We start from the raw sequence: 19,381 nt of genomic DNA on the forward strand, positions 1-19,381 counted from the left end.
TGTGAACAGAGATCCTTAGAGCTCAACCTCCTGAGTAGCTAGGGATTACCTGCTTGAGCTCCCAGTGCCCAGCTGATTGTGCAATTTTTGAAGACTTTTAGGTGATTCCAATGTGTAATGAAATTTGGCACAGGACAATTGTTAGTGTTGTTGTGTTGCTAGGAGGTAGTAAGTTAGCCCAGGTGTATAGGTTGCTGTGAGAAAAACTGTTGCTTCAAAGTTCTTGCTTTGGCCAGAAAGTGAAAGAGGAACTCCTTTGAGATAAGGAAGGAGTTTTGTCTTAACTGTTTTTTTTTTTTCCAAGATGGAATTAAGATACACCTCAGAAGACACATCTCAGATTGTTCTCTAAATAGCTGGGTGTGTGGTTATGTTTTGAGATGACTTGTGTACTGCTAATCTTATTCCAAAGTCTTTTCACCGTCATCTTATATAAATAGATTTTACCCGATTCAAACTAGCCAATCTTGGACAGGGAACCTGAGCTCAAGCAGTCAGAGCAGAAGTGCATTAATGATAAATAAGAAGCTGCCTGCTCTGTCTACGAGCTTGCCACGTTTTTGGCTGATGGTGTACCCTTTTGCAGAAGTAAAATTGGCCTTGCTGAGATGATGCTTTATTCTCGTGTCTACTATTGTGACTCCAGTGGTTCTTGGAGATTGTATTTATAACTATGCTTCCTTGAATACCGAGGGGGAAAACAGCTCTCAATTCAAATTCGTGATCGAGCAGCACACCTGGAGCCTATCTATAGTGTACATGTACTGAATGTGCTGATTTTTCAATGACCTATAAAACTAGGCAATTAGCAAACACCAATCAGTCGTGGAAGTAATTGACTTCCAATGTTTTTTTTGTCTTTTTTTTTTTGCTTTTGGTGATAGTATGGAACCCATGGATTTCCGCATGCTAGCTAAGCTACCATGGAACTATGCCCCAAAGCCCTTATCTAGTTTGATCACTGATGCATCCTCAGAGGCTCTGATACTGCCTGACACACAGTAGGTTCTTAGTGAATGCTTTACAAATAAGTTGCCCCGTCAGGAGCTCCAGGAGCTCCTACTTGGGTTTGCAACAGCGCAGCGGATTACTGAAATCCACTTTCATTGGAATTGCCTGGAGGGCGTGGCCTCCCTGGGTTTGGGTCTGTGCTGGGAAACAGCCCGGGCAAGCTCCACCCACAATTCCTCCCGAAGACCAGCCCTAATAAGGTCAGGCTCAGCGGATGCTCGTGCGCATGCGCATCTCTTGAGAGCCAGCGACGGCTCCGCCCAGCTCGCTGATGGGGGCGTGGCAAAGGCCGGGCTGAGGGAAGGGGCGGGGCGGAGGCCCGGGTGAGGGAAGGGGCTGCCGACCTGAGCGGCTGGAGGCAAGATGCAGGTGAGTACGGCCGGGACGGGGTGAGCCTGGGAGCTGGGGGGCCGAGGGGGGGTCTGTCTCGGAGGGATCGCGCCCGTGGCGGGCACTAAGGCCGATGGGAAGCGAGCGGAGCGGCGCTGCTAGACCCGGGAGGCCGCGTGCGTCCGGGCCCCCGCGCGCGTCCGGGCCCCCGCGCAGGCGCAGTGCGGAGGAGCGAGCTGCCCCGCGTTGAGGTCGGTCTCCTCGGGACCTGCGAAGGAGTGGCCCGCGCAGTTGGCACCACTGACTTCCTGTGTGTGTGGACCCAGACCTAGGCGGAAGCGGGGCTGGGAGCGGTGAGGCGCCCGCCCGGGGCTTTTCACCCCGCGAGCCGGGTGGAAGCGCCGTGGACGTGGCGCTGCTCTCGCTGTGTTAGGGCTTGGTTAACGCTCTTCACCCCAACACTGGAGCTGAGATGGGGGTGCCTCTTTAGCTGCTCCCCTCACATCCAGAACTGGACTCCAGGGGTCATGGGGCCTGAACTCTGGGCCTGGGCGCTGTCCCTCAGCTCTTCAACTCAAGGCTAGCACTCTACCGCTTGAGCCAAGCACCACTTCCGGTTTTCTAGTGGTTTATTGGAGATTAGAGTTTCATGGACTTTACTGCCTGGGCTGGCTTTGAACCCTGATCCTCAGATCTCAGCCTCCTGAGTAGCTAGGATGACAGGCGTGAGCCACCGGCGCCTGGCTAGTATCCTTTAGTTTATTTTTTCTCTACCCCCTCACCCTACCTCCTGCCCAAGACCAGTCACATCCTCCCAGACTTCACTGTGGCCTGATACTAGGAATGGTTTTTTTTTTTTTTTATTGTGAAAACATTGTACAGAGGGGTTACAATTACATGGGCAAGATAATGAGTACATTTCTTATCAAGGATTGTAGCCTCCTCCTTTGTTCACCCTTTTTTGGGAAATGTAGATGGCATCTCCTTGGTGGTGGAGAGGAGCACTGGGGGTTTGAGGAAGGACACTACAAATACAGTAAGTTTGTCTTTAAAAGAACATGACAAGAAGCTTCAGGACAGCCTGCGTCTCCTTGTTTATTCTTCCAGTTCCTGACTTTGGGTAGTATGGTGGAACAGGCCTGTAATCCCAGTTCCTCAGAAGCCTGAGATCTGAGGACTGTGGTTTGAAGTCAGCCCAAGAAGCAAAGTCTGTGTGACTCCTAACACCAAATAATGGCCAAAAAGCCAGACGTGGGGCTGTAGCTCAAATGGTAGAGGGCTGGCCTTGAGCAAAAAAAACTCAAAAGATGGTGCCCAGGTTCTCAGTTCAAGACCCAGGAAATACACACACATGCAACTTCTTCAGAGGTCTCTGACCTGTTGATTGTTTTTTTTTTTCCTGATAAATAAATCTCAGCAAGATGGAGGCACACAAGATGGAGGCTGAGGCTTGGTTATCCAACTGCTCTTAACCCCAGTGCTCCATATTCCAAACCAAGTTTGAGCTCTGTTAGCAGTGTTCCTATCAAACCACACAAGCTCAACTTGGGCCACTGAGTTCATAGCCAAGGGCCCACTTTGACATATGTCATTCTGGTGTTAACAGTTTGACTGTTAAGCATGGCAGTATCTGTGTGTGCGTGTGTGCATGCGTGCGCACACTTAGGTACCAGTCCTGAGACTTGAACTCAGGGCCTAGGTGCTGGGCCCTGAAATTTTTTGCTCAAGGCTAGTGCTGTACCATTTGAGCCACCCTGCTCCACTTCCGCATTTTTTTTGGTGATTAATTGAAGAGTGAAGGATCTGCCTCTCCCCTCTAGGCCCAATCTTTTTATGTACCTAAAGATGGCATATGAAGGATTGAGTCCTGCCTTATTACCCAGGGTCAAACAAAGCACCAGGTGTGTACTCACATGCTCAGCAGGCAGATCATTTCCACCCTGGCCTCCAGGAGACAGTAACCCCCAACACCCAGCATTCCACTGTGAGCTTGGCCAGGACATTGCCCTTGATCCCAAGGAGACCATATCATATTTTTTATTTTCCACTTCCTTCTTAAGCCCTATCTAAGCCTACCCCAAAATCCAGTCCCTCTAAACCCTCAGGAACATATGTGCCCCTTCTTGTTCCTCAAGAAACAGTCCTTACCTGTTGATGATCGAGTCAGGCCTATTCCTATTCTGTTCTCCATTTTCCCAACAAAGAGGAGAGTCCAAGAACTTTTCTTGCTGGGCTGGGTTTGAATGGTGATCCTCAGATCTCAGCCTTCTAATTACCCAGGATTATAGGTGTGAGCCACCAGTGCCTGAGAGCATGGCAGTAACTTTTTTTTTTGGGTCCGGTCGTGGGGCCTGAACTCTGGGCCTGGGTGCTGTCCCTCAGCTCTTCAGCTCAAGGCTAGTGCTCTACCACTTGAGCCACAGCGCCACTTCCGGCTTTTTCCTTTTTGCTTATGTGGTGCTGAGGAATCGAACCCAGGGCCTTGAGCATGCAAGGCAAGTGCTCTACCACTGAGCCACCTTCCCAGCCCGCATGACAGTAACTTTATGACCACAGTGCTTCACATATGCTTGGGAGGGTTGAATAGACCTAAGTCAAGGGCTTTAAAGACTACTTATTGCATAGTGTTCTGTTAATGTTATTAGTGCTTAATAAACGTGGGCTGTTAGGAGAGACTCCAAGGGCATCAGCTCTACTAACTCTGGCCTTTAGAGAATGCTGTCAGGCTAATTTGTCTTTCTCCAAGTCTACTACATTATACCTTTGAGATGCTCAGAATGTCATCTTCTTTTAAAGGTGCTTTGTAACTACAAAACCAATAGCCTATTTGACATCATGTTTGTCACGACCTGTTTTGCTGTAGTTTGATGTGCTTGTTCACTGCTTGTCTCTTCCTTTGTAGTAATGTAGGTGACTCTTGGGTTGCCACACTTTACTATGGCTTTCTGTATAGTATCTGTTACATGAATCACTACAAGTCATTAATAAAAATACTGAATGAAAACATGTCAGAGACTTGATTTCAATGTTGATTCTGATTTACATATTATGCTAGTGTATGTGTGTGTGTGTGTGTGTGTGTGCACGCACACATGCATGCACTCTTGCATGCACGCTTGCGCCAGTCCTGGGCTTGAACTCAGGACTTGGTTGCTATCCCTGACCTTTTGTGGTCAAGGGTAACACTCAACCACTTGAGCCACAGCTCCAGTTCTGGCTTTTTGGTGGTTAATTGAATATAAGAGTCCCAGACTTTCCTGTCCAGGCTGACTGCAGACCTTAGTCCTTAGATCTCAGCTTCCTGAGTAGCTAGGATTATAAGTGTGAGCCAGTGGCTCTCAGCTATATCCTAATAGTTTTTTTCTTTTTTGTCAGTTTGGGTCTTGCATTCAGGGTATGGGTGCTGTCCATGAGCTCTTTTGCTTATGGCTAGTGCTCAACTACTTTGAACCACAGCTCAAAGTTTGAGTAGTTAATTGGAGATTAGAGTTTCAGAGGACTTTTCTGCCCAGGCTGATGCCTGGCTATATCCTAATTTTTTTTACCCTAAAACCAGCTCTTCCATGAGGGAAGAGCAGAACAGGAATTGCGGTTCTTTTTGACACTTTCTCAGAAATAATTCTTAGAAGATTTTGGCTTAAATTCCTCCTTTCCCATTGCTTTACCCACTTGGTCCCTTGTTACAAATGGTACCATTCATACTAGGCTTGGCACTCATGGTATTCTTGGCCCTGTTCTAGGACCCCAATGCAGACACTGAGTGGAATGACATCTTACGCAAAAAGGGCATCCTGCCTGCGAAGGAAAGTCTGAAAGAGTTGGAAAAGGAGGCAGAAGAGGAGGAACAGCGAATCCTCCAGCAGTCAGTAGGTGAGTGTTCCCTCCTACTGCTGTAATAAGAGGATCTTCTGACATTGTCACTGTGGGACTTTAGGCCAATCACAGCATCTCTTAAAAACATCACCATTAGGGGAACATCACAGATGTCCATCAATCCTTATGTTGATCACAAGTGATACTTTTTTTTTTGGTCGGTCATGGGGCTTGAACTCTGTGCCTGAGCACTGTTCCTGAGCTCTTCAGCTCAAGGATAGCTCTCTACCACTTGAGTCACAGTGCCACTTCTGGTTTTCTGGTGGCTAATTAGAGATAAGAATCTGTCTCATGGACTTTCCTGCCCGATCTGGCTTTGAACCATGATCCTCAGATCTCAGCCTCCTGAGTAGCTAGGATTACAGGTGTGAGCCCCTGGTACCCAGCACAAGTGGTATTCTTGTGAGTATATAACCTCACTTTTGATAATGCCATGGAAACTTTTTCAGTTTTTACTGTTCATATTTTCCCATGGTTGTAATTAATCGTTGTGGTTTGGCTAATGTGTGAAAGCGTCCGTTACTAACACATAGTACTTTTCTCAAAGATGGCCTCACTGCTTCACTTAGAATGTATGTTCAGATATTCCCAGTTGCTCCAGAGTCCAAATCTCTGAGGCAAGAATCTACACAGTCTTTATTTACTTTTGCAGTGGTGGAGATGGAATCCAGAGCTTTGCATACGCTAGCTAGGCATATTTTCTACCACTGGTACATATACTCAGCTCTGAATCTACAATTTATTTATTTTTTTTTTTGTCAGTCATGGAGTTTGAACGAGGTACTGTCCCTGAGCTTTTTTGCTCGAGGCTAGTGCTCTACCACTTTGAGCCATATCTCCACTTACAGTTTTCTGGTGGTTAATTGGGGGTAACATTCCAAGGACTTTCCTGCCCATGCTGGTTTTTGAACTGTGATACTCAGATGTCAGCTAAGATTACAGACTTGAGCCACCAGTGCCTAGTTCTGAATCTACATTTTAAATAAGAGCTTTAAAGGGTTTCAAGTATATGCCACCATTTGAGAACTATTGGTCACAGGAATTTGAACTCTTGTTTTCTACTTTTACATGTGGGAGCTGATTTAGAGAATTATTAGGTAATATTTAACCAGAGAAGTGTTATTGAATGATGACTGTGTGTCGGTTGCAATGAAGATTTAGTGATGTACTGACTAGACAAAATTCTCAGCCTTCCTGGAACTTCAGTTCCTGTAGTGGAAGCTGACAGTTAACAGTAAGGGAAATAAGAATGGGAAAGGGGCGAGAAAGGTTGGAAGGGGGTAGCTATAATAATAGAGAGGGCCTCACCAGATGACACTTGGTGGATGAGAGGAGGTGTGGTGAGGTACTTCAGCAAGGGAGAAGATGGCCTGAGATGTTAAGAGGATCTGAGGAGGCCAGTAGTGCTGGGGAGACTGGGAGAAACAATTAACAAAGGCTGCAAAGGGCCCAACCTGCATGTCTTAGTAAGGGCTATGGCTTTCAGGAAGTCACTCAAGTTTTGGGGCCTCCATTCAGGACATCACATTCTCATTTGACTTTTTTGCATGCAACTGGTGTTTTTCTGCTTGAGTCATGCCTTCAGTTCCAGCTTTTCCCCCTCCTCCCCCTTACTTTTGTTGGTTGTTTGTAGAGCTCTTAACTCGGGGCCTGGGAGCTATCCCTTGAGCAAGCTCTTTTGCTCAAGGCTTGCATTCTACCACTTTGAGCCACAGTGCCACTTCTGGTTTTCTGGTGATTAATTGGACATAAGAGTCTCAGACTTTCCCACCCAGGTTGCTTTGAACCGCCGTCTTCAGATCTCAGCCTTCTGAGTAGCTAGGATTACAAATGTGAGCCACCAGCCCCCCAGAGCACCTAGAGTCTCTCAGATTTGTCTGCTTGGGTTGCCTCTGAACCTCCATCTTCAGATTATAGTCTCTTGAGTAGCTAGAATTACAGGTGTGAGCTATCTATGTCTGGCTTGTCCTCATTTTGATACCACTATCCTACTGCTGCCTTACTGAGCTAGAATTTTATGAGACGGGCAAGACAGAAAGCAAGGAGACCTGTCTGAAAACTCAGGCCAGACTGAGAGATACCGTTGTCTTCAGCTGGGGAGGTGGTGATGGAAGTGAGAACTGATCAGAGCTAGATGTATTTTGACATTAGGGACAACAGGGTTTGTTGATGGACCTCCCTGTAATGCTGTAGGATAAAGATGATTCCTGCTGGGCTTGGGCAGCCTGAGGATGGAGCTGTCACCAAATGTTGTGGGCCATGTTAACTGTGGTCTTGTTAGACAAATAGAGATAGTAAGTAGGAAGTTGGGTTTGTTTTTCTCCAGTTAGAGAAGTCTGAGCTGAAGGCAAAGCTTAGGACATTGTCAGCGTGTCCATAGTATTTAAAGTTAGCTCATTGGTGCAACACCAAGAGAGTAAGTATAGATAAAGAAGAAAAGAAGTCAACTGTGCCCTGGGGAATTTTAATCCATAAAAGATTCAACTGATTTAAGCCACTGACAGGAATGGCCTAGGATCAGATGCTGCTCATTATCAAGAAACGTTGGTCATTAAGGATTCAGGTGGACCTGTTGCAACAATGAGAAGTACAAAATGTCATGTCAAAACCAGCTTTACAATGTCGGTGGGGGGGGGAGGGGGGTATGATTGGGTGGGGGGGAGGGGGGAGGCTGGGAAGGGAGGTGAAGGGTAAACAAAGGAGGAGGCTGCAATGCTTGGTAAGAAATGTACGCATTATCCTGCCCATGTAATTGTAACCCCTCTGTACAATATGTTCTCAAATAAAATAAAATTAAATTAAAAAAAAAAACAAACAAACAAAAAAAAGAAACGTTGGTCACTTGCCAAGATGCTGGTGGCTCTTGCCTGTAATCCTAGCTATTCAGGAGGCTGTAACTCAGGCAGAAAAGTTCATGAGACTCTTGGTTCAGGTGATAGAGCACATGAGACCCTTATCTCCAACTAACCAGCAAAAAGCTAGAAATGGAGCTATGGGTCAGGTGGTAGAGCACTAGCCTTGAGTGAAGAAGTCAAGTGATAATATGAAGCCCTGAGTTCAAGCCCCACCACCCTAATACAAGCATGAACTCACATACACAAAGACATACAATGTAGGTCCCTTGAGTTTGGTGAACTTGCTTAGAGGAGACAGAGTATAGCCTAAAATGTCCATAAATAAGAAAGGGTATTTATGGCAATAAAATGAGATAACATTTCATAGCAATTGGGTAGAAGAAAAGCTAGAGCTGCCTGCCGTTCATAAGAAAAAACTAAGTATACCTTTAACACTAGGAAAGGTGTGCTTTGGGAAGACCCTAGTATTCTCCTCTGTTCCTTGGATCATATGAGAACTACTGGTACGCCCAGCCAAGACTAGATCCAAGTCTTTTTTTTTTTTAATTTTTTATTGTAAAAATAGTGTACAGAGGGGTTACAGTTACATGAGCAAGGTAATGACATGTGAAAAACTTATCATTTATACTCATTATTGTATGGAGATCAGATGTGTCACATGGTAAAACCATCTTAATGTAGGTCTTTTTAAAAATACTTCCAACTTTTTGTGTGTATTACAAGTGGGACTTGACTTTGGAGCCTTGAGCTTTTGCGCAGCTTTTTCTACTTTTTGCTAATCCTCAACCATGGCTCCAGTTCCAGCTTTCTGCTGGTTAATTGGAAATAGAAGAGTCTCTCAGACTTTTCTGCCTGAGCTGGCTTTGAACCATCATCCCAAGATCTCTGCTTCCTGATTAGCTAGGATTATAGGCATGAGCCAGTAGTACTGGCCCAACTTCTTATATACTAGTGAAATATCTTAAACAAGTTTTGTCTTGGTGGGATGCTGGTCTTATGATGTGTGCACATACATCTTTAGCAGAAAAGTGAAAACCCCCAAATGCTTATTTGTTCCTCTTTTTGATGTTTTACCTTTGCCAACATCACACAATGCAGTGAAAACGTATGAAGATATGACTTTGGAGGAGTTGGAAGAGAATGAAGATGAATTTAATGAGGAGGATGAACGGGCTATTGAGCTGTACAAGTGAGTCCCACAAAGAAGCAATGATTGCTATTCTGGATGGTGATAAATTGTGTGTCCTTTGAGAAAGTTAATTTGAGATATAATTTGGAAAGGATTCCCATTCAACAATAATATTGTATATTTCAGTGAACTGCCCTATAGTAAGTAGATTAGCCTGAATTATTGCAAGGATTGCCTTCTGACAGATGTGGATGCACATACATGTGTGTGCATGCTGCATGTGTGTTAACACGTTTCTTTCCTCCTGTTGGTGCAGGCAGCGAAGACTGGCTGAGTGGAAAGCAACTCAACTGAAGAATAAGTTTGGAGAAGTTTTGGAGATTTCAGGAAAGGATTATGTTCAAGAAGTTACCAAAGCTGGTGAAGGCTTGTGGGTAATATTGCACCTTTACAAACAAGGGTGAGCTGATCTTCCATGTTGTCTATAAGATGTTGATCAGCATTTGTCTGAACCTGCATTAGGCATAGAAAGGTTTGTTTTTTGTTTTTTTTGGTCAGTCATGGGGCTTGAACTTTGGGCCTGGGCACCATCCCTCAGCTCTTCAGCCCAAGGCTAGCGCTTTACCACACTTGAGCCGTAGTGCCACTTCTGGCTTTTTCTGTTTATATGGTGCTGAGGAATCGAACCCAGGACCTCATGCATGCAAGGCAAGCACTCTACCACTGAGCCCCCTTTTCTTTCTTTCTTTCTTTTTTGTTGGTTGTGGAGCTTGAGCTCTGGGCCTGGGTGCTTTCCCTAAGTTCTTCAGCTCAAGGCAAATACTCTACCACTTGAGCCACAGCGCCACTTCTGGTTTTCTGGTGGTTAATTGGAGAGAAGAGTCTCCGGACTGGCTTTGAACCACAATCCTCAGATCTCAGCCTCCTGAGTAGCTAGGATTACAGGTGTGAGCCACTGGTGCCCGGCAGACTTTGGGTTTTGATTTGTGAGTATGTTCTTAAACTCAGGGCCTCATGCTCTCACTCAGCTTTTTTGCCTATATTATTTTACCTATATTATTTTATATGATCAGAGGCACATAGGCATTGGGTCTTTGTGTTCTTCCCCTAAGGGTTGACTCCTTTAGTCTGACTGTGTGTGAATGCATGGAGTTCTGTGTAGGTTACCATGTCCCAGTGTATTTTAAGTCTACTGTCCACATACTGTTTTTTTTTTTTTTTTTGTTATTTGTAACTAATGTTCTTTATTGCTGATTTTTCCAGATCATAATTCCTAATTTTCACTTTAAGACTTTGAGGTTAATATTTTTGGGTAATTTAAGTGCCCTTGTTAAAGCATAAAATGACCACTTCTATTGTGAGAGAATTCCTGAGTTACCTAACTGTCTAGAGGGTTTTCAAGAGTATCACTGTCACTCTTGTAGGTGGCCGGGGTGACCTTGACCCTGACTGACTGGAGTTACTGGCCTTCAGGGTTCTAGTGTCTTCTTCTGCCTAATCTTGCTCTAGAGTTCACTGTGTGACTAGGAGTTTCTTTAAAGGATGAATGCTTCCTGTCCTAGTGACATTGAGACTTGAATGGACAGAGCAATTATCTTTTATATTGAAGCCATTAAGAATTCATGCTGGTTTTAATTATTTTGATTCGCTCCTTTTTTTTTTTTTTTGGACAGTACTAGGGTATGAACTCAGAATCTTGTGCTCTTCTTCTTGAGCCACATCTCAGTCCTTTTTTCTTTTTTAATTTTTCAGAATAAGTTCTGCTTTGTGTCTGGACTAGCCTGGACCTCAGCCCTTCTATTTATGCCTCCTACATTGCTTGGATGAGAGGCATGCATGCTCTACCAAGACATTTATTGAAATGGAATCTCTTGAGCCTCCACTCCCTACCCCTTGGGGCTTGTCTCCAACTGTGATTCTCTTGAACTTAGCTTCCAGACAGAGCAGCTAGGATTACAGGCATAAGCCTGTCTTGCTGTTTTTGTTTTTTTTTTTTTAATTTAATTTTATTGTTAAAGTGATGTATAGAGGGGTTACAGTTACATATGTAAGTTGGTGAGTACATTTCTTGTTGAACATGTAATTGTTTTTTGAGAGTTGTTTGTTCAGTATACATTTGTCTTGCTAGTAGTAAACCCATTGTGAAGCTATCTTGGAGGCATGTTTGGATGGGAGGGAACTGTGCTTTATTCGGTATGTACTGATCATAGTTGCTTCTGTTTTCTATTTCTGTGCTCTAGGATTCCCCTGTGTGCCCTTATAAATCAACACTTCAATGAGCTTGCCAGGAAGTTCCCTGATGTCAAGTTTATCAAGGCCATTTCAACAACCTGCATACCAAATTACCCTGACAGGAATTTGCCCACTATATTTGTATACCTTGGAGGTGATATCAAGGCACAGTTCATTGGTCCCCTGGTATTCGGTGGAATGAATCTGACAAGAGATGGTAAGAAGACTCTGCAGTGAGTGAGGATGTGTGGACGGTGGGGAGTATTTTTAGTCACTCACAATTAACTCCAGATATAATTTGTTTCTTCAGTTGAATGCTCTGTTTTAAGGTGAAGTTCAATATGAGATCCTTAAATTTTTTTATCTAATTCATACATTTACTATTGTTTGTATTTCTCTAATATTTTCTTTCTCTAGTATTTTCTCAGTTGAATTTCTAGTAGCTGTCCTGGTCCTGAGGTGTGAACTCAGCCTGGGCATTCTTTGTTAGCATTTTTGCTCAAGACTGTACTCTGCCACTAAGCCACAGCTCTACTTCGGTTAATTGGAAATAGGAGTCTCACAGACTTTCCTGCTTGGGGCTGTCTTTGAACCACAATCTCCAGATCTCAGGCTTCTAAATAGCTAAGATTATAGGTGTGAGCCACTGGCACTGAGCCTCTACTAATTACACATCCCTTTATTCTGCCTTTTAACTCTGAAAGGACTGTGTTGTCCATTACACATGTAGATGTCTACATATAAAAGAACCTAAGCCAGAGGCATCCCAGCCAAGGAAAGTTTATCTCTTTACTGAGCTAATATATCCACTGGCCTTTAAATATATATCTTGAAACATAACTTTACCACTATGCTACTCACCTGGGAATAGTCAATGTATGGGAGATACATCAGGCAGTTAAACAAACACTATTTCCTTGTCCAAAGACATACAAATTAATAGTATCTGATTTTGATCTCCTTTGTGAAGAGAGAGAGTCCATTTTCTGTTGATGTAACAAAAGGAAAAGTGATTTGCTTTTGGCTGATGATTCTGGAGGCTGGAGAGTCTAGGTACATGGCACTAGTATCTATAGGGCTATGAGGGCTTCATACTAAACCCGTCGGTGTGAGTATGTGGGAGTGGAAGTGGAAAGGGAATCAGGTGTGTGGATGGAGAAGAGCGGCATGGGAGAGGTGCCAGGCTTACTCTTAACAATCTGCTGCCTGCAAAGCCATCTAGTCTGATGAGAAGGAAGGGCGCCAGTCTCTGTCAAAGGCCTAACACCTCTCAAAGGCCCTGACTCCCAACACTGGTGCATTGGAAACCAAAACTCGTATGTTTGGTCATAGACTAAGCACAGGTAAGCCAAAGCAGTGTGCTGTTGTAGCTAGACTTTACTTAGAGAAAAAGACCTGCGGATATTACCAAGGAATAACAACATTAATACACAGTAATTGTGCACATTGTAAAGATGAATACCAGTCACATACTTAATACCATAGGTGTGCATGCGACGATTCATAAATATATTCTTGAGTTAAAATCAAAAATTTTTAAAAGAAATGTGTACTTAGAGTGGAAAATCATTTACATGAATCCCATAACCCAACTAATGAGGTATGATTGACCACAACAAAAGATGCCTATGTGGAAGGTATAGAACATGATTGTTTGATAGGGAATGCAGTGCAAAATGATTGCCACATCAAGCTAATTAATAATCACCATTGCCTTACACTTACCTGTCTTTTCTTTTTTATTATGGTGAAAATACTGAATATCTACTCAACAGGCAAGTGTATTTCAAGTTTATGGTGTGTTATTATTAACAATGGTCACCATAGTGTACATTGGACTTGGGAGGTTATTTGTCTTACATCTGAAAAGTGTGTACCATTGGACCACGATCCCCATTTACCCCTGAACACCAGTAACCACTGTTTTACTCTCAGATTCATGAGTACTTTAATAGGACTTCCAGTGCAATTGGTTGCTGAATGTAGTGAAAGTCCTAAGCAGATCATCCCTGCATTGGCCTGCCTTGTAAGCAGGCTGTTGATTGGCTTCAATGTCTCAGGTAGCCCTGGGTTTTACCTGGGTTCTTTGATGAAATTTGCATCACTTGGTTTTACTTCACCAGGTCTTATTACACTGGTGTGGAATTTCTCTGGTTGAAAGAGAGTGAAATACAAGAGGTTACTGATTCGTCACTTTTTAATGCTTTTATTTTTATAATTTCTAGGGTATCATCATACAAATATTCCTTGACCAAATAGGCGAGCTATTAGACGTGAAGCTGAAAAGTTTCCTGTTGTTAACTAAAATTGGATTTAATGATGAGATTGCCAGCAGATCTGTGGAGATTTTTTTTCCCCCTCCAACTAGAAACCTGCCTCTTTCTTTACTGGGAAATTACCTAAGCTGAGAAACGATAGTAGCTAGAGGACAGATTTATTTTTTGTGTTTACTGTAATTTTTTGTACAAGTTCAAGTCTACGTAGTGTCTCCTTTGATCTTATCATTTGAAAAAAGTGTTTGATAAAAGTATCTGATATTTTCCTTCATAGATATCTAAATTTTTTCCCCATCTCTTTGGGCACCTTAAAATTGTAGCACTAATATTGCCACCAAATTTGGGAGCTTATGTTTTGTACCCAGAACAAAAAGCTGACTCAGTCATGGGCATAATGGTGAGAGACCCCAAGCAGTGCCTTTGGTGACTTTGGTATCTTTGGTGATTGGTTTCTCTGTCTTTTATCATGCAGAGCTGGAGTGGAAACTATCTGAGTCTGGAGCGGTCAAGACAGACCTAGAGGAGAACCCCAAGAAACCCATTGAAGACAAGTTGCTATCCTTAGTGCGGGGCTCTGTCCCCATGAGGAGCGGCAGCAGCTCCGACAGTGACTAAACCAAAGCTTCAGCAGCCATAACTTTTGAACTTTTTTGATGTGACATATAATCTGGATGTATCTTCAGAAGAAAAAAGCAAGAACACATCTTTTTTTTATTTTTTTTAGCCTTTTCACAATTATACTTTAAATGTTATATATTTCAGAAATTAATGCTGGGAATTATATTAAATTTCTGGAAACTTTTAAATTAATAACATTAAAAGCTAAACCAGTTGTTCAAATAAAAAAAATACGTAGGAGGCTGGACACTGCCTCCTGTTACAGGCTTATGCCTGTAATCCTAGCGATTCAGGAGGCTGAGATCTGAGGATCATGGGGCAAAGCCAACCCTGGCTCTTATCTCCAATTAATCACCAGAAAACCGGAAGTGGCACTGTGGTTCAAGTGGTAGAGCACTAGCCTTGAGTTGAAGAGCTCAGGGACAGTGTCCAGGCCCAGAGTTCAAGCCCTGTGACCCACCCCCTCAAAAAAAAAAAATCAGAGTGCACAGTACTTCCTTATTATAGACTTTATTTTTGGCTTTAATTCATCTGTCAGAAGTGTCTTATTTTTTTAAGTTTGAGCTAGTGCTGCTGATGAAAACATGTTTTCTGTAACTGTTTACTTTGAAGGGTGTTCATGAAACTTCAATTGCAAGGTAGAAGCAGCTTGGTGACTTGTGTGTGTGTCACATAACTGGTTGTGTGTGTTTTAGGAGAACTGCCTTCTTAGAGTTTCCTTGGTAGCTGACCTTACAATGCATGTATGTGGTACAAGGGGGAGAAAAGACAAAGAGGGAGGTTTGATTTGGTATTTGCCCAAGAACTGGAATTCACTCACCAAAAGAAGTGTGCTTGAACATGGGCAGTCTCCATAGTGATGGAGAACTTCAAGCTGGGTTCATTCAGGAGCTCAAGCAGCATCTGATTCTAGAATTCACTGTGCCCCATTGATCTAGATTTGAACTGCCCCATCATTTTGCCTCTATTCCAGGAAAAGCTCTTATCAGTGGATTATGGAAGCCTGTGTGGAAGAAGAGTTCAGATGCCTAGGGCATTGGCTTATGAGCCCTATCTGTCTGCATCACTGGACTTAGGCAGAGGTTCAGCTATCTGACTGAACTTGATTTAGAGTAAGAGAGCAGCATCTTTATCCTAAACCTGGACTTGTGATTTGGAACCTGAGCTGCTAACATCCTCAGCTATTTTCTAGGAGGCATCCCTGTAGTATTGCCATTTCCCTCCTGTTTTCTTTAGAGCATCAGCAAGATGACTCATGCCATGAAACTTGGTTCTTTAGCACTGAGGTCATAACTCCACAGCAGGTAGACAGGGAGGGGGGGGGGGGGGAGTGAGAAATGGTTCCAGAATTGGGATACTAGATGGGAGAAAAGACATGGTTTAGACTATGTGGTCTCACACTGTTGATGCTGTCTGTTGTCTCCTGCTTTGTGGAGGGGAAAGATGTTAGATTGCCCACACATACCCCATTGCAGCCTCACTACATTCTCATGCCCACCTCCCAGGGATGTCAGCAAAGATGTACTTGAGAACAAGAGAAAAGAAAAGGCTCTTCAGTTAGGTATCCTCTGAACCAGGCCAAACTTCTTTTTCATTTCTTCCAGCTTTAAATCTAGCTTTGTTATAATGACCCCCAAGTTTTTGTCAGCATACTAATCAAGTGTGGCCAATGTGCTGTGCCTACACTGCTTACTTTGGAAGCATGCCCCAACAAAAGTTATTTCGCCCTTTGCATCAAAATGAGATGTTTGGATAAGTGGCTCTCAACTCATTCTTTTTTGTTTTGTTTTGTCGGTCGTGGGGCTTGAACTCTGGGCTTGGGCACTATCCCTCAGCTCTTCAGCTCAAGGCGAACGCTCTACCGCTTGAGCTACAACACCACTTCCGGTTTTCTAGTGGTTTATTGGAGATAAGAGTCTCACAGACTGTCCTGCCTGGGCGGGCTTTGAACTGTGAGATCTCAGCCTCCTGAATATCTAGGATTACAGACATGAGCCATCGGTGCCCGGCTTCTCAACTCAACTCTTGATGTTTCTTTCCATTCATGTATCTGAAGCACTAGTCATTACCTACTTTGCACACTGCTCTCCTACAAAGTGCCCTCCCAGCCGGTCCTGTGGAAAAAGTAAGCTGTCAGGAATCTGCGATAGGAGGTAAGAGTAGGATGGGAGGGTTGAATAGATAAGGTGCATGGGAATTTTAGAGTTGAGACTAGTCTGATAAATCCAATAATGATAGGGATAAGACAACTGGCATTTACCATCCATAACTCATGGACCTCAATAGGACAGGGTCCATCTTAGGATAGGCAAACTGTAAAAACCATTTAGGACTCTCAAATGGAATGCAGAGCATGGCTTCACAGAAGGAAGTAGGAGGAAGAGGTGCAGTCTGTAGTGCCTGCAAGGGGAAGAGCCAAAGGATCTGTGTATAAGTGCTGTGCTCCAGTAGATAAAGTGATTACTTTGGGTTAGTAATACTTGTATACTAGGAGGGAACAATTATGTAACTGGACAGCAGGTGGCAGGAGGCTGATTTACAGATAAGAGAAGGATAAGAGAATGACAAGTAGTGTTGAGCTCATGTTTAGCTTACAGGTGGCTAGAGACACTTAGTGAATATACACTAGTTAGCATTCTTGTATATATTTCCTTGCTCCATCAATTGAGGGGTTTAAAGGGTACATCTCAATAGTAAAGACCATACCTGGCGCTCATCTTACTTTCTAATCCTATTCTCTAGTTAACCAAGGATGCTTGGAAAAATACCAGATTTTAAAGCTGGAAATAGAGATGATCCTGGAGCATCAGGTCATGCCAGATGTGCTAAGCAATAAACATTTCCAAACCAGGATGATAGGCATATATCAAAGGCATCCAGGAGCCAGTTGACATACCTCCCAGGGGCTACATTTGGAATAATTTGAACAATACAAATACTGAATTGCAGCCCTAAGTATAAAGTCCATGACCATACAGATTATAAGCTGTCTCCCATGCAGAATTACAAGTAATACTGTAGATTCTCAACCCTTAAGAAACTCCTATCAGCTGGATTGTACGTAGTTACTTCCTTCCAGAAAGAAGGAAAATACAGGGCAGAAACCCAAAGCTAGCTCTGTAGGTGGTCCAAGTCGAAGTCAACCATTGTGAGCCATGTTGCTAGTGTGGCCTCTGGACATGATGTGGTGAAAGTGATACTTCTGATTTTCCTTCGAAGAAACCCATAATCAAGTTGGAATCATCTGAAAAATCTAAACTGAACATTCCACAAAATAGATGACCAGAACTCTTCACCATTGTCAGTTACCAGACACAAGTTTCTGAGAAACTGTCCTGGCTAGGAGACATGCATGCCTACCAAGTGAAATGTGGGGTCTTGGGTGGGGTTCTAGAACAGATAAATGAAAATAGGAACTTGGAGTCAGTATGAGCTTCAGTTAATAATCATGTGTCATACTGATTGTTTACGCTGGGTGCCATTTGTAACGCTAGCTCCTCAGGAGACTGAAATGTGAGGACTGCAATTTGAAGCCAGCCTGGATAGGAGTGTTCATGAAGCTCTTGCCTCCAGTTAACCACCAAAAAAGTCAGGAGTATAGTTGTGGCTCAGGTTTTTAGAGTGCCAGCCTAGAGAATAAAACCTCGAAGACAGTGTTTAAGTCCCAGGATTGGCACACACACACACAATATTTTTATGTGTAAGAAATATACGATTTTGATACACATTAACCAGAAAACGGGGTGTCATTCCCTATTTCTAATTTTTCTATTAATTTAACAATTCTAACAATAGTTTATTTGAAATAGAGTAGCTCTTCAACTCAGCAAAATGGAAATGGTAATTAATATACAAAGGGAATGCTCATTTCTTGATTGCTCAAATATTTTGATTAGTTTATATTAGCTATAGAGAGGTGTATTACATTTTCTTTCTTTTTTTGTTTTTCTTTGCCAGTCCCTGGGCTTGAACTCAGGGCCTAGGCACTGTCCCTGAGCTTCTTTTGCTCAAGGATAGCACTTTACCACTTGAGCCACAGCACTACTTCAGGTTTTTTCTGTTTTTATGGTACTGAGGAATTGAACCCAGGGATTGATGGGTGCTAGGCAAGCACTCTGCCACTGAGCCAATTCCTAGCCCAGGTGTATTATATTTCTACAAATATTTACAAGTATATTCCAATCAATCTTACCAGTTGATCTAAGTGGGGTTTTTTGTTTTGTTTTGGGTGGTCGTGGGGTTTGAACCCTGGGTCTGGGCGCTGTCCCTCAGCTCAAGGCTAGCACTCTACCACTTTAGCCACAGCACCACTTCTGATTTGCTGGTGGTTAATTGGAGATAAGAGTCTCACAGATTTTCCTGCCCGGGCTGGCCTCGAACCAAAATTCTCAGATCTCAGCCTCCTGAGTAGCTAGGATTACAGGCGTAAGCCACCGGCACCCTGCTTCATCTAAGCTTTTTAAGAGTATGTTGGAACTGCAGGGCCATATGTGTTTTGGTTTGGATCTGCCCAGATTCAAGGTCTGAGTGAGGACGTAGATGAAGGGTTTGAGAAGCGAGACCAGGCTGCAGGAATAGGGGCTGGAGAGGGAAATGTGATGGGGGATAGCTGATAAGGGTGAGAATTGAAGGGGAGTTCTGGAGACAAAGACCTCTTAAGAGTTATCCACCCACAGATGGGAGCCTGGATTGTGTGTTTCTCCATCCAAGCCAAGTGGAGGGCTTCTCCCAGGGGAAGTAACGGAGCTTCTGGCTGGGTTTAGGCCAGAGCAGAGCCATAGGAAGACTGGGCAAACAACCTTGAGGCTGCTGCTCGCAAGGTGGGGTTCTGAGTGTGCAATAGCCTGTAATAGTCAAGTATAGGTTTAACAAACCATCTATCCGTCTTGTACATATGTGGAAAGAAAAACAATAAGAAAATGAACTAGATAAAGTAATCCAGCTTGTCTAGATGCTGACACTTTCTTGATTCTACCAGAAGGTGGCGCAGGATGACAACTTGATCCCAATTACCATGGCTCAAGGGCAAGTGTTAGAAGCGCCCTGACCTTCAGAGA

At 43.6% G+C, this 19,381-nt stretch overlaps 1 protein-coding gene across 1 annotated transcript; it reads left to right on the plus strand.

Moving 5' to 3' along the window:
* Positions 1–1,292: 1,292 nt before the first annotated feature.
* On the plus strand, positions 1,293–14,516 carry Pdcl3 (phosducin like 3). The gene is made up of 6 exons (XM_042695398.1): positions 1,293–1,380; positions 5,082–5,211; positions 9,168–9,258; positions 9,515–9,658; positions 11,439–11,647; positions 14,179–14,516. Exons 1-6 carry the CDS (start codon positions 1,375–1,377, stop codon positions 14,319–14,321), a joined length of 723 nt encoding a protein of 240 aa, XP_042551332.1. The 5' UTR covers positions 1,293–1,374; the 3' UTR covers positions 14,322–14,516.
* The last annotated feature ends 4,865 nt before the right edge of the window (positions 14,517–19,381 follow it).

This window comes from Dipodomys spectabilis, unplaced genomic scaffold, assembly GCF_019054845.1.
Source record: "Dipodomys spectabilis isolate Male_0828 unplaced genomic scaffold, ASM1905484v1 ptg000187l, whole genome shotgun sequence".
Classification (NCBI taxonomy): domain Eukaryota; kingdom Metazoa; phylum Chordata; class Mammalia; order Rodentia; family Heteromyidae; genus Dipodomys; species Dipodomys spectabilis.

Coding starts and splice junctions, on each gene's coding strand:
- Pdcl3 (XM_042695398.1), top strand. Junction 9,259..9,514: donor CGGGCTATTGAGCTGTACAA/GTGAGTCCCACA, acceptor CTGTTGGTGCAG/GCAGCGAAGACTGGCTGAGT. Junction 11,648..14,178: donor AATGAATCTGACAAGAGATG/GTAAGAAGACTC, acceptor TTTATCATGCAG/AGCTGGAGTGGAAACTATCT.